The sequence below is a fragment of the Heteronotia binoei genome, chromosome 5 (assembly GCF_032191835.1).
Source record: "Heteronotia binoei isolate CCM8104 ecotype False Entrance Well chromosome 5, APGP_CSIRO_Hbin_v1, whole genome shotgun sequence".
In the NCBI taxonomy this organism is placed as follows: Eukaryota; Metazoa; Chordata; class Lepidosauria; order Squamata; family Gekkonidae; genus Heteronotia; species Heteronotia binoei.
The window spans coordinates 128,037,850-128,053,729 of record NC_083227.1 but is presented as its reverse complement, the minus strand read 5'-3'; the positions used below and the strand labels follow the sequence as shown (position 1 = coordinate 128,053,729).

The following is a 15,880-nucleotide window of genomic DNA, read 5'->3' as shown; positions in this document are numbered from 1 at the left end:
CCCAATAACTTTTTGTCAGTATTTATGGAAAGGAGTTCCTTACAGTAAGCCTGGTGATTCAAATCTGTTACACATAACTCCAGTTTTCCATAATGGCTCACTAGAACTCCAACAATGCCAGCCTTCTGTTTGCTGCCACATGTGGGATCCTCATCTAGTCTGAGCATTCCTCAATGCCACATGGAGTACCACATATGCAGCACATTTCCCCACTGGGCACCAAACCTTTATGTAGAAGTCTGATTCCATGCATGTGATGCCTTTGCTGTAGGGTTGCCAAGTCCAACCCCAGAAATATCTGGAGACTTTGGGGGTGGAGCCAGGAGACACTGGGGTGGAGCTAGGGGGGAGGGGGGAAATGGCACCGGGGAGCATGGCCAGCCGCCCCGTCTCGGAGCGGGCAACGCCGCTGCACAGCTGCCGCCTCTTCTCCGCTCGCCGTGGCTGCTCCTCTGAGATGAGCTCAGCCTGAGCCCATCTCGGAGGAGCAGCCATGGCGAGCGGAGAAAAAGCGGTGGCGGCGCGGCGGCCTCGCTTGCTCCGCCTCTGGGGTGGAATCGGAGGGGGGGGTGGAGGAGGGCCGGGGGCGTGGTGAGCCGTGAGTCCGGGTCCTAGAAGGGCCCGGATTCGCGGCTTGCCATGCTCCTGGCCTGCCTCCGCCCTTCCCTTCTTTGGTTTTGTCTGCGCTGCTGCCACGTCTTGGCTGCACCTCCGAGATGGGCTCAGCCTGGGCCCATCTTGGAGGAGCAGCTGCGGTGGGCGGGGAGGGGGTGGCAGCGGTGTGGCGCGGCGGCCTCGCCCGCTCCGAGATGGGGTGGCTCGCCATGCTCCCCGGTGCCGTTTCTGCCCTCCCCCCGCTTCCGATTTTTTGGGGAGCGGGGGAAGAGGGTGGAAATCCTGGGGTCCCCCGCCAGGGCGGGAGGGTTGGGAAGCCTACTTTGCTGAACCTGCATGAACTTCCCATCTGTGGCCTGCTTGGCAGTAGGCAGCACTATTATCTGTTTTCTAATAACTAAGCAGCAAAAGATGAGATTGCAACACAAATTCAACTTTCTCCTCTTAGGTAATGCATATGGGTGTAATGAAACTGGCTCCCCCCTTCCTCTCCACCTGCTCAGCAGCAGTCTAATAACATCATAAAATATGTATACATTCAGGCTTGCAGAGAATAATACAAATGAGGAACAGGAAAGCTCTACAAGGTCAGATCTGCCAACTTCTTACACCAGCAGTTCAAATTAGTTTTGTCTATTTTATTCTGCAATAGTTTGTCTAGTCATAATCCTTTCTTCTTTATCCTTGGATTTTCAGAAAGGGATAATAACTCAGTTATTTTAACATGCAAAGTTTGCGCTATATAGCAACAATAAAAACATTTCCCAAGAGAAGGAATTTTCAGCATTGCATTATTATTATACTTTTTATTAGGCTCATTACTCGTATTTATTCTTTCTTGTCAGGGATTTTAGTAAACTATTAGGGTTTTTATTAGACCAGTCACATAAAGGCTAATTGTTATATTAAAAAACACAAATAAAACCTTGTTTTGGAATTCAGAAGAGCTGCCTTGTCCCTGGTTAATTTGTTCAATAAAACACTTGTTTTATGGATTCATTTTACAGCAGAGGCTATAAAGTCATTAATTAACAGTTCAGATGGAAAGAAAAACAGACAAGATAAAATAACACATGACTCTTAAATAAAGGAAAAGTCTGAGGAGGTTTCATATCTTCCAATATCAGCACAAAAACCACTCTTCTATGATCTCATGTGGTCCTGGGAGATTTTGAAAGAAGGAACCACTCAGCTAGGGCCAAAGAAATGGTTCCTTCCCTATCAGTCCATGCTGCCCTTCTTTGGCTAGATGACATACATATGGAAAAGATCCATGTCACTGATCCTGTTTACATGGTGAGTCTCTAGAGCAACACAGGAAGAAGACACAAGAATAATTTCCATGCAGCTGTGTGATATCCAGGGCTTTTTTTGTGCAGGAACGCACAGGAACACAGTTCCAGCTGGTTTGACATCAGGGGGTGTGACCAGATATGCAAATGAGTGTCTGCTGGGCTTTTTCTACAAAAAGGCCCTGGCGATATCCATAGGGTTGTCAGGTTCTGCCTCCTCCCTGGCAGGGGACTTGGGGGGGGGGGGTTGTTCCTGGTGGGAATGGGGATGTCCCCAATGGGATGATGTCATGCATATGTAATATCATCACATTGGGGATACTGCCCCATGGAAGGTGCCCTTGGCACCTACTTGCAAAAACCATTAAAAGGTTTTTAATGAACTTTGCCGCTTACAATTCAGGTGCATGAGGCCCCTGCTTTTCAAAAAGCATTTAAAGGGAACATTTAAATGCTTTTTTAAAGTGAGGGTTGCACACACCTGAACTCCAAGTAGTGAATTTGCTGCTTGGAGTTCAGGCATGAGGCTGGTAGCTGCCCTTCTTCCTCCCCTCATGCAAGATTTAAAGGGGTCTTCAGCTAATTGGTGAGATATGTGCTCCCACTGATCAGCAGGAGGCCCCTTTAAATCTTGCAGGAGGTGAGGGAGAAGGGCAGCCACCAGACACTTGCCTGAATTCCAAGTGGCAAATTCACTGCTTGGAGTTCAGGTGCATGCAGCCCTCACTTTCAAAAAGCATTTAAATGTTCCTTTAAAATGCTTTTTGAGAAGTGGGGGCCTCAGCTGGAGGCCCTTTAAATCTTGCAGGAGGGGAGCTTGAGGAGTGGCCACAGGTGGTCGCTGTTGGGGGCAGCTGACTAGTGGCAGACAGGCGCCTGCAAAACTGGAAAATCTCCTGCCTCCACCTGGGGACTGGCATCCCTAGTCCATGAACTGGAGAAAATAGATTTAATCCTGCATAAAATTATCACTGATGGAAAGGATTTTGTTGTTGTTGTTGTGTCCTAGGCTTAAATGGGAGAACACTTTTGGAGGGAGCTGTTACTTTTGGAGGGAAGCTGAACAAGCCAAAGCTTGTACTCCACACCAGGGTTCCAGAGAAGGCCTAAGCGTGCCCAATCAGGGGAAGGATTGAAACATAAGTAGCCAATCAACATCTAGGCTCATACTGTACCCTGATAGGCCCTTAGGGCCCTGTAAATAGCCAATCCATGTAGATAGTTAAGGACCAATCAGAAGGGGGCAAGAATTGTATAAAAGAGCAGGAAGTTTGAATAGAGCTCAGTCTGTGTGTGTGTTCCTGAAGTAAAGCTTGCTGAAATCACTCTCCGACTCTGGTCTCTTACTGCGCCAACCCCAGTACTTTACACTGGCGATGAAGGTGGGATGCCAGTAAGAACCAGCAACAGAACCAGGAACACGGAAAGGTGGCTAAATCCAAGCCATCTGGGTCCGCACCTCCGCTCTGCGCACACCCCAGCTCGCAAGCCGCCTAGACACGCTGCCAAGAATGGAGGCTCCAGCCAACCTCCTACAGCCCTTTAGCATCGATCGCCCCGAGCTGTGGGACTCGTGGGTCATACCTGACCTTCCGGAAGATTACAGAGACTACCATGCAGAGAGCTCTGCTTATCAGTACGTGTGGCATGGAGACCGTGGACTTAGCCAGGGCTCTTCTCCAACCCAGGAAGCTCTCAGAGACGCCGGTGGAGCGCTCTGGAGAAGTATTTCCAGCCCCAGCCAACCAAGCTCACCCGGCACTGGGACTTCCGACAAAGGACACAGAAGGCAGGCGAAACCACGATGGCGTTCTTGACAAGCCTGCGCCGGGTGGCAAGCCGATGCAGTTTCGCAGACCTCAACGAAGCCCTTCTCGACCAGTTTGTATGGGGCTTGAGGGACGAAAAACTAGTACAGAAACTCCTGTCCCTCTCCGAGTGCGACCTAACAAAGGCAATCGATGTGGCCACCAGCTGGGAGAAGGGCAGATCAGCAGAGCCACGGCTGACAAGGCAGGCTGCGGCACACCAGATCAACCCTGAACCATCTACAGAGGACTCAGACGAGGACAAAGCTCTACAAACCGGCTATCGTTCAGCAGGAAGGAAGACCACCCATGTCCCACAGGGCATGAGACACAAGACACTATCTGCATGTGCAAGTTGCGGGGGCCAGCACGAGCGGAAGACCTGCCGATTCCGGAATGCCACCTGTCGACTCTGCAACAAGGAAGGCCACATCGCCTGCACCTGCAGATCCAAATCCCGAGCACGCGTCCCGCAAAGATCTGCGCACTCCGAAGGCCAGCCAGACTTCGAGACCGACGCTCTCCACGCCCACCCATACCCGGTACAGTACCTACCCTCGCCAGTCAGGCCCTCCAAAATCCGGGTCAATGTAGGGATCGGGGGGGGGGTGCCCTGCCAAATGGAGGTGGACTCTGGGTCAGCATCATCTATTATAGCGGCAGAGACATTTTTTAAAATTCCCACCAGGCTGAGGCCTCGTCTCAGGGACCCGGGGTTTACCTTAGTGGACTTCCAGAAGAATAAGGTGCCTATCTTGGGAGTGGGCCCGGTCCCAGTCCAATACAAGGGGTTCAAGGGCCAGCTACAAGTGCTAGTGGTCAAGAACCACCTTACAAACCTTTTGGGTCTCGACTGGTTCAAGCCCCTGGGAATAGAGATCAGGGGGGTCAATAAGACTGTCAGAGTGGACTTTAACAAGGTTTGCGAAGAGTTCCCGGCCATTTTCGATGGCACCTTGGGCTGCTACACGGGTCCCCCGGTTACACTACACCTTGACCCCACAGTGCGGCCTATTAGGCTTAAAGCGCGGCGAGTTCCATTTGCGCTCAAGCCTAAAATTGAGGAGGAACTGGATAAACTGATTGCACAGGGAATACTAGAGCCTGTCACCCACGCAACCTGGAAAACTCCCATCGTGACTCCTGTCAAGCCCAGTGGGGAGGTGCGGATTTGTGCAGACTATAAGTGCACCCTCAACAAGGCTCTTCAGGCCCACACATACCCTGTGCCCATCGTCAGCCACGTTTTAGCCACCCTAGCCGGCGCAAAATTTTTTGGCAAGTTGGACTTGGCCCAAGCTTACCAACAGCTGCCGGTGGATGAGGCCACGGCCAGCGCCCAAACAATTGTGACCCACCGGGGGGCCTTTAGAGTAAAGCGGTTGCAATTTGACGTGAGTGTGGCTCCGGGGTTGTTCCAGGAACTCATGGACTCTCTTTTAAAAGGACTTCCCGGAGTCACTCCATTCTTCGATGATGTGCTGATCGCGGCAGCCTCGCCTGAAGAATTCGCCGCCCGCCTTAGAGGAGTCCTACAACGTTTTGAAACAGCCGGCCTCAAGGTCAAACGGGAGAAGTGCCTCCTGGGCGTGGATCGGGTGGAATTCCTGGGGTTCTCCATCGATGCCCAGGGGGTCCACCCCTCCGACACCAAGCTGCATGCCATCAGAGATGCTCCAGCGCCCACCAACAAGCAAGAACTCCAGGCCTTCCTCGGCCTCCTAAACTTTTATCATGCTTTTCTCCCCCACAAGGCAGCGGTGGCCGAACCCCTGCACCGACTTCTAGACAAGAACCGACCCTGGGCATGGGGCCGCCAGCACGCTAAAGCCTTCCAGGATATCAAGGGCCTCCTGATGTCCAACTCCGTCCTTGCCCATTTCGACGAGACCCTGCCCTTGGTCCTTGCATGCGATGCATCCCCTTATGGCGTGGGGGCAGTTCTGGGCCACCAACTCCCTGATGGGACCGAAGTCCCTATCGCGTACTACTCGCGGACCCTCTCGTCAGCAGAGCGGAACTATGCCCAAATCGACAAAGAAGGGTTGGCAGTTGTGGCCGGCGTCAAAAAATTTCATGATTACATCTACGGCCGGCCCTTTACCCTCTATACGGACCACAAACCCCTCTTGGGCCTCTTTGCATCGGACTGGCAGACCCCTCAGGTGTTGTCCCCACGGGTCCTCCGTTGGTCCATTTTTCTAGCCGGCTACACCTACAACCTAGTGCATCACCCGGGCAAGGCAATGGGCCATGCTGACGCCCTGAGCCGCTTGCCCTTGCCTGACGTGGATCCCGATCCAGCCCCGGCTCATCAGATCCTACTGATGGACATGCTTTCGGACAGGCCATTGCTCGCCCGCGACGTTGCTGCCCGCTCCGCTCGTGATCCAGTCCTCTCCCGTGTCTTGGACTGGGTGGGGAGGGGGTGGCCCAAGGGCTCGACTGGGCCGGAATTTACTCCGTTTGCAGCCCGGAAAGACGAACTATCCACCCACAAAGGCTGCCTACTATGGGGCAACAGAGTCGTCATCCCCAAACCCTTGCAAGACCAAGTGCTGAGAGCCCTGCACGAGGCACACCCGGGCATAGTCCGCATGAAGGCTGTCGCACGGAGCTATGTCTGGTGGCCCGGCCTCGATGCAGAAATTGAGGCTTGGGTTAAAAGGTGCCCGACATGCCAGGTGTCAAGGCCTGACCCCCCACGTGGCCCAGTGCAAGCATGGGAATCCACCAAAACCCCCTGGTCAAGACTGCATATGGACTTTGCTGGCCCCTTCCATGGGCGGACTCTACTCATACTAGTGGATTCATACTCCAAGTGGTTGGAGGTGGTCCAGGTGCCCTCGCCATCATCGCAGGCGACCATCACGGCTCTGAGGGCCATCTTTGCAACCCACGGGTTGCCGGAGACCATCGTCACCGACAACGGCACAGCATTCATGTCCGCAATGTTCCAGGACTTCTTGGCCAAGAACCTCATCAGGCACATTCGCTCTGCCCCGTTTCATCCAGCCACCAACGGCCAGGCAGAGCGGATGGTGCGCACGGCAAAGGAGGCCTTGAACCATCTGGGCCCCTCAGACTGGCCAAAAGACATGGCGTGTTTCCTAATGGCCTACCGGACCACACCTACCGCCTCCACAGGTCGCAGTCCAGCAGAACTCCTCATGGGCCGCCACATCTGCACCCTGCTGGACAAGCTGCACCCTGACCGAGCCCCAGACAGGCGACCGGCGCCGGAACACCTTAAAGCCCCCAGAGGGTTCTACCCAGGTGAGACAGTGTGGGCACGGAACTATGCCACCACTGGCCCCGCCTGGCTCCCTGGAAAGGTGGACCATGTCACCGGACCGGTCTCCTATGCATTGACCTTGGAGGGTGGACATCTCCTGAGGCGACACATCGACCAACTCCGAGGTCGCCTGCCTGCCGGGGAGCCAAGGTCAGAGGCTCCAGATCCGGACAACGTAAGTCCCCGAGAGCCTGACACAGAACAGGGTTCCGTGGAGCCCGCTTCTGCCCAGCAGGAGGAGACCCCCGACCGCGCAGCTGAACCCAGGTCTCCCGGGGCCGCCGTCCCAGATGTCTCCAGCTCTGCAGCCGCGGAACCACCAACCGAGTCGGAACGCCCAGTCCCCTCGGAGCTCTGACGCTCGACACGAGACCGCCGCCCTCCGGCATATCTCCAGGACTATGTCACCTGATAGCTGGAACTATGGGGGGAGGGGTGTTGTGTCCTAGGCTTAAATGGGAGAACTGTTACATTTGGAGGGAGCTGTTACTTTTGGAGGGAAGCTGAACAAGCGAAAGCTTGTACTCCACACCAGGGTTCCAGAGAAGGCCTAAGCGTGCCCAGTCAGGGGAAGGATTGAAACATAAGTAGCCAATCAACATCTAGGCTCATACTGTACCCTGATAGGCCCTTAGGGCCCTGTAAATAGCCAATCCATGTAGATAGTTAAGGACCAATCAGAAGGGGGCAAGAATTGTATAAAAGAGCAGGAAGTTTGAATAGAGCTCAGTCTGTGTGTGTGTTCCTGAAGTAAAGCTTGCTGAAATCACTCTCCGACTCTGGTCTCTTACTGCGCCAACCCCAGTACTTTACAGTTGTGTATGTGAACCAACTATATTATAGATTTCCACCAACTTCTTCACCTTCATCCTCACACTGCAGTCCCAATGGGGTCAACATGAGGGGAAACTGGCAAAAAACACTTCCTTCTATTCATGGGAATTCCACTGGATCCAACTCATACCGATTCCCCACTAGCCTTGTTCCGGTCTTGTTGCTCCTTTTTCCGTGGCACTTCTGCTGGATTTCACACAAGCTGCCCCAGCGCAGTGAGTTGCCCTGCCTCTTTTCAAGTTCCCTCCACGGTAGGCAGAAACTAGTTTTCAGAGGATCCTTCCTGCCACAGAGAGAAATTGAAAAGAGGTGGGGCAACTCGACACCCTGGGGCAGCTTGTGCAAAATCCAGCATAAACGCAGCAGGAAAAGGAGCAACGAGACTGGAACAAGGCAAGTGGGGAACTGGTCTCAGTTTCTTACCAATTATTTAGGTATTTCTCCATAAATTAGGCCCAAAGTGGCTTATACTAAAATCAGTAAAAATATTAAGGTACATTTAAATCATCAATAAATCATATTAGTGAAACAGCAGGTAAAACAGCAGCACAAAATACATAGCAAAAATTCAATGGAAAATTTAATATGTGGGATAAACAAGCAGGTAAAGCCCTGCCAATCCTTTTACATATGGAGAATCTGAGTAAAAGATTGTTCCAGCTTTCCATTCGAAGACTTCTTTCATTGTTAAGCATACAGTCAGAACAGTGAATTTTAAAAAGCAGAAACTAACTACAAAAGAATTAAAATGATACTTGCAAAGTAAAGCTGAGAGAGAAGGTTTTGATGCAAAATTAGTACAAGTGCATATTATTAAAAGATGAGGGGAGAACCCACATGGACTTCTGGGGCACCTTGATACTCCTGTACCCCTTTCTCCATGCCTTTTCCTGGTCATAAGCATTGTTATTTATCTATTTGATTTATATCCCACCTTCCTCCCTAGTAGTAAACCTCCAAAGCAGTTTACATGATTCTCTTCCCCCTCCATTTTATCCTTATAACAGCTTTGTGAGATAGATTAGACTGAGAGAGAGTGACTAGCCGAAGTTCACTTAGCAAACTTCCATGGCAGAGTGGGGATTTGCACCTGGGTATCTGATCATAGTATCATTCTAACAATTTCAACACTGGCTCTCAGCTCTGCCCACCCCCCCCCCCCGCCCCCGCCAACCTGTTCCTGGGAAAATTCTGGTCAAATGGCAAAAGTTCTGTGGTAGCATGCTGCTCAGATAATTTATATGGTAGCCACTGCAAGGCCTGGCTAAGTCATACAAGTTGTGCACAGGCTGCTGCTGGGTCCAGGCAAGCTGTGTGGCATCAAGTCATAGTCACTGTCACAACTGAGTGAGTTGTGTAAATTGTCTGGTAGCAAGTTGCTTGGTAGTTGCTGCTGGGCATGAGTGCTCTTGGAAGCCAAAATAGACCTGGAAGGCTCTGTCCCCCCTCCTTGCATTTTAATGACATAAAACAAGGTCTGAAGCCTCGAAATATTGTGGTTACTGAGCAACCCCCACAATGGCCACTGAAATCTTAAAAGGCATTTCTTAAAGGTACAGCACTCCCCCATGTGAGGGAAAGCATCATGTTATAACCTGATCTCATCAGATCTTGGAAGCAAAGCAGGGTTGATAACTGGAGGGGAAACTTCCAAGAAAGACTCTGCAGAGGAAGGCAATGGCAAACCATTTCTGCTTCTCACTTGCCTTGAAAGTCCCTTGCTTGGATCACCATAAACCGGCTGCATCTTAACAGCATTTTATACTCATACAACACCTCAATTATTTATTTATTTTTTAAGATTTTAGATTTTTCTGCAGATCAGAGGTTTTCCTCAGGTTTTCAGAAAGGGCTGTCTTATCTATTCATATCATCAGTCTTCAGATATAAATATCCACAGATGGGGCCATGTTGATATTGGTACAGCTTTTTTGAGGTCTTAAAGGCCAAAAGAAACTGCACCTGATTGAAAAGCCATCAACCCCTGCAGCCTGGGACTATAATTGAGCCAAATGCTGGCTCTGGCAGTGGGATACTTGTGCCCAAATCAATGTATTGTTTTGCTATATTCTTTCTTTTCTACTCCCACAACTACCTGTGTGATACTTTATAAAAGTCTGGGGTGTGCATCTTTAGAATGAATCTTATGTTCCAGATGTACCAAATCTAAAAGCATAAGAACATAAGAGAAGCCACGTTGGATCAGGCCAATGGCCTACCCAGTCCAACACTCTGTGTCACACAGTGACCAAAAACCCAGGTGCCATCAGTGGGGCTAAGACACTAGAAACCCTCCCACTGCCCCCCCCCCCGAAGCACCAAGAATACAGAGTATCACTGCCCCAGACAGAGAGTTTCATCAGTACGCTGTGGCTAATAGCCACTGATGGATCTCTGCTCCATATATTTATCCAACCCCCGCTTAAAGCTGGCTATGCTTGTAGCCGCCACCACCTCCTGTGGCAGTGAATTCCATGTGTTAATCACCCTTTGGGTGAAGAAGTATTCCTTTTATCAGTTCTAACCTGACTGCTCAGCAATTTAATTGAGTGTCCATGAGTTCTTGTATTGTGAGAAACGGAGAAAAATACTTCTTTCTCTACCTTCTCTATCCCATGCATAATCTTGTAAACGTGTATCATGTCACCTCTCAGTCAACGTTTCTCCAAGCTAAAGAGCCCCAAATGTTTTAACCTTTCTTCATAGGGAAAGTGTTCCAACCCATTAATAGGTCTAGTTGCCCTTTTCTGCATTTTTCCCAATGCTATAATATCTCTTTTGAGGTGTGGTGACCAGAATTGTACACAGTACTCCAAATGGGTCCTCACCATCGATTTATACAGGGACATGATGATACTGGCTGATTTGTTTTCAATTCCCAGCATAGCATTGGCTTTTTTTATTGCAGTTGCACACTGTCTAGAGTCTAGACATTTTCAGTGAGTTATCTACCGCAACCCCAAGATCTTGGTCAGTCTCTGCCAGTTCACACCCTATCAACCTGTATTTACAGTTAGGATTTTTAGCCCCAATGTGCATTACTTTGCACTTGGTCACGTTGAACCTCATTTGCCATGTTGACACTCACTCACCCAGCCTCAACAGATCCCTTTGGAGTACCTCACAATCCTCTTTGGTTCTCACCACCCTGAACAATTTAGTGTCATCCGCAAACTTAGCCACTTCTCTGCTTACTCCGAGCTCTAAATCATTAATGCCTCCAGTCCTCATGAACGGAGGCAGATTTTAATGAAAGATTACATATTTTTGTCAGGAGATTCACAAGTTCACCTTTGAGTTCTTTCAGAACTCTTGGATATACACCATATGGGCCTGGTGACTTATCCGTTTTTAGATTTTCAATCAGTCATAGGACCTCCTCTCTTATCACCTCAGTCTGGCTCAGGTCTTTCAACACCCCTCCTGAAATCAGCAGTTCTGGAGTGGGCAAACACTTCTCATCTTCCACAGTGAAGATGGAGGCAAAAAATGCATTCAGCTTCTCAGCCATTTCCCCATCCTCCTTCAGTAATCCTTTGACCCCTTGGTCATCCAAGGGCCCCACTGCCTCCCTGGCTGGTTTCCTGCTTCTAATGTATTTGAAGAAATTTTTATTGTTGGTCTTCGTTTTTTGCAATATGCTCCTCATAGTCCCTTTTTGCCTGCCTGATCACAGACTTGCATTTGACCACAGCCTGTGTTCTCTTTTATTAATCTCACTTGGACTAATATTCCACCACTTAAGGGAATCCTTCTTACCTTTTACAGCTTCCATTACTTTGTTTGTTAACCATGCAAGCCTTTTTCTATACCTATTTATGCCTTTCCTGACTTACGGTATATATTTTATCTGACCTTCTAGGCTTGCAGTTTTAAATAGTCTCCAAACTTCCACAAGGGGTTTGACCCTATTTACCTTTTCTTTCAGTTTCTTCTTCACATGCCTCCTCATCTCAGAGAAGTTACCCCTTTTAAAGTTAAAAGTGGCTGTGTTGGTCTTTTTGGACAACTCCCTATTTATACAAACGGTGAAATCAACAGCATTATGGTCACTGCTCCCAAGCTCCAAACTCTGCAACTTTCAACTGTTTCTGATTCTAAATATGATGTTCCAGAAAATACATACAGGCTCAGATGAAACAGTGATAACTGGCAGATTTTTGTTCCTATTTTTTCACCACATTCAGTAAAGTGAGACAATTTCTCACCTTTCCAGGAGCACACATGGTTCCATCCAATGGAGGTCCCTTCTTTGTTTTGCAGAAATAAGGGTTATCAGGATGGCTACACCATAGCTGTTTGCAAGGATCAAAGGTACGGAACTGGAAGAAAAGGACATGTGATCATAAATTGCATCTAAAAAAAGAATATTAATATTTCTATTACATGAACAAAATAGTTGGTAAAATATTTATTTATTAATTATTTATTTTATTCCATTTGTATCCTGCCCTCCTCGCCTAGGTGGGCTCAGGGCGGCTTTTATTTTATAAATAAAAGGCTTCTTGAAAAACTTTAATGTAACACTCTGTTAGCAATAGTTTTGTTGGTGATCAAGTAGATCAGTCTTGAGGATAAAAAAGCATAAATGATGGCCACTGTCAGCTTGTGTTCAATTGCTCCCTATCAATGCTAACCATATTGCCTATACTGCTTATTTGTTCAAGACTAACCCTTTTGCCCTTTAGTAGAATGCAAGGTATGTCGGGGAGAGGCAGTGGAAGGGAGGGAGGCCTTGGGCGCCGGAGGCCATAAACGGCTGGTAACACATAGAGAGACACCACGCCGTTTCCCAGGCCAGGCAAGGCCGTTAGGCGAGAGTGGGAGTGTGGGCCGACTCAGGAAAGACAGATAGCAGGCGTGTGAATCAAACACTTCTGAACAGAAAGCAGCTTTTGTTTTAAGGGTGATTTAAACTGACCTGCCTTTGATGTATCTCAATATATGCTAGCCCCGTCCAATGTATGTTATCACTTTCAATGGTCTTCTCCAGTAGAAACATTGTGCATCCAATAAAGAAACTTATTTCTAAAGAAAGAGTTCTTTTGTCCTGGAATCTCAATGAACACTACGCTGACAGCCACTAGGTCAGGATTGGGTAGATGAGGGTCACTCAGCCTTACTTAATGGGCTAAGTTAATGTCAATCCTGAATATCACAGTAACCTGATTTGGACTGCTACACATCTAAGGCTACAACCCTGATGGCTCAAGGCAGCCTGAATGCTAACTGTAGGGATGGACATGAACCCCAAAAATGGAGGTTCATGGAGATTCATGCATTGGGGTTTTTCCACAAACCCCGAAGTATGAACTTTCACAAACTTCTCCATTGCATGAACTGGTTCATGCTTCAGGAAGTTTGTGGGGACCTCCACCCTGAAGTGAGCCCTGAAGGTATTTAAATGACATCACAACTCAGAACCCTCGCCAGATTGAGCTCCGACAGCATTTAAATGCTTTCTGAGCCACTTCTGGGTGGGGCCTGCTCATATAAGGGCATATAAGGCCTATAAAAGCCTTTAGAGCTTAATATAAAAGCCTTCAGAGCTCACCCAACTTAACTGAGCTCCAAGAGTGAACTCCGAAGACCTTCAAAAGCCTCCAGAGCTCACTCTTGGAGCTCAGTTGGGCTAGACCAACCTGAAGGTGAGTTCCAAAGGCAACATGCCTCTGGGACTCACTTCTAGTGGGGCAGCCCAATGGCATTTAAGTGCCTTTGAAGCTTACATCCAAACCTGCACACAGGGAGGTTTATGGGTGGGCTCTGGGGACAAACTGGTCTCCTGAACCCCTGGTTCATGCTAAACTGGGGTTTGTAAGTTGGTTAGTGCCCATCCCTAACCAACTGTGTATTGCTTTCCCTCCATGCCACTTATTATCAGTCCAGTAATGTCCACATTCAGTCTCAGCCAGCTTCCTTGCATCCAGCCCACTCCCCCATTGACAAGACACTATGCATATTCCAAGACAACAATGATGAAAAGAGAGCATGTCATCAGCACTCCTAATGCAGCATTTGGTCAGCGGTCCTGCACAGCAATGACAAATTACGGTCTGCTCTGATGGCTCTTAGGATGCAGCAAACATAGGTTTAGATTACAGATCAATAGCAGTTACTTTAGAAATTCAATAGCAGTATCTTGCCTCAAAAAAGAATCAGATTGGAAATGCATAGGCACAAGCAGAACCTTCCACTCACAGCTAGAACAAATAGTGTTTATAATACTCATCACCAAGCGGTTTTGAAATCCAACTCTTCTTGCACCAAGCAGATAGATTGATCTTGACAAAGCTTAAAGCGTCTTACTGCTCATATACACATGATAAATGGAACATATTTGTCATACAAAAAGACCTGAAAGCCATCTGTTTTGTCCCATACACTTCACTAAATGGAAGCACAGCTTGTAAAACTGGTCTCATACATCCAGTAATAAAACAGAAACAATAGACAAGCAATGACAACAACAAGCAGGGTATGTTCTAACTTGAAGTGATGCTTGTTCTCCCTTCTTTGGTGTTTTATACCCCAGGATTAGGACATGCACATTATAATCCATAGTTTCTGTTGCTTTAGTATAGTTCAGATTTATTAGATGACATACTGGGAGTTTTGTGAACAATATGATCTCCTCTTCCCCACCCTGTAAAAATCAGGCACATGGCAGAGGGGAGGGGAGGGGATTGACTCAGAATGGGGCTGTTGGGTGAGGGGAGGTTAAACCTCCCCACTGTTGAAAAGGACTTGGAAATTGCTTTGTCTCTTCTACAGCAGATTCATTTTTACTATATAGTATATAGAAATGACTTTAAAACATTGACAACCTGTTCTAAACCTTGATGGTTAAAAATCTGATAATTATCTAAATAGCATAAGTATCAGTGAAGGAAATGATCTTTAAGATAATCATAGGACCAGGGCTTTTTTGGTAGAAAAAGCCTAGTAGGAACTCATTTGCATCTTAAGGGCCTCATAGGAGCCGTCCAGGGGCCTGGTTCGGCCCCTGGGCCGTGTGTTTGACACCCCTGTTCTAGTAACGCCACCACTGTTTCACATGGGGCTTTTTTTTGCAGAAAAAGCCCAGCAGGGGTTTATTTGCATATTAGGCCACACCCTCTGATGCCTTGCCAGCTGGAACTGCATTCCTCTGCATTCCTGCTCAAAAAAAGTCCTGCATAATTCCCTTCCCCTTCTTGATGTGCACATATACACATATGCGCATGAAGAATTAGAAAAATGTGTAGAATTCTTATATTTTTATCTGACCATTCCCTCCATCTGGTGAAGTTAGCAAATGTCTATATTAAATATCTCTATTTATTAGATTTATGCTAATTTACCGAACCAAGTCTTGAATCACATGAATTATACCAGGGTCTAAACTAGAATTGGGGGTGCAGGGGGATAGAATAGAAGGTGGGGGGGAATGCTTTGAAGATAAAGTAAAAGTCAGTAGATATCAGGGGTGTCAAACTCATTTGTTATGAGGGCCGGATCTGACACAAGTGAGACCTTGTTGGGCCTGGCCATGTCAGGTCAGCAACTTGTGTATCTATTTAAGATTAGGTAGCAGAGATATAAACTTTTTAAAGGACACAGGCAACATGACTAAAGATTTTCTTTAAAAAAAAGCCTTAAAACAAAATATGCTTAAAACGTTAGCACTTGTTGGTCTTAAAGGTGCTTTCTTTGTATTTCTCCCATGGGATCCAGGGAACTGGGCAAAGGAAGCTCTGGCTCTTTCCCTCCCTCCCCAGGTGATCAGGAGGGGGAGGAACCTCACCCAATGGAGAAAATAGAGGTTTTGCTCTGTAGCTTCTGTGCAATTGAGCAAGCCTTGCAAAACAAGTTTATTTTATTTTTTATTTATTTTATTTACCTTAGATTTATATGTCACCCACTCCACAAGCGGACTCAAGGCAGCTAACAGTCATGTTAAAGCAACAATTTCAGTTACAATTTTATAACGATAAAACTTAATAATAACAATTTAAAACTCAATATTTGGTGCTACACAAGAATTTTGACATAAG

The 15,880-nt window shown here is 47.9% G+C and overlaps 1 protein-coding gene across 1 annotated transcript in view; it reads right to left on the bottom strand.

The window, feature by feature from the left end:
• ADAMTS2 (ADAM metallopeptidase with thrombospondin type 1 motif 2) overlaps nucleotides 1-15,880 on the bottom strand; it is a 450,208-nt gene that overhangs the window by 78,492 nt on the left and 355,836 nt on the right. Inside the window, exon 10 of the mRNA XM_060240368.1 lies at nucleotides 12,053-12,166. Within this exon, the coding sequence (XP_060096351.1) occupies nucleotides 12,053-12,166 (114 nt within the window). The remainder of the gene's footprint in view (nucleotides 1-12,052; nucleotides 12,167-15,880) is intronic.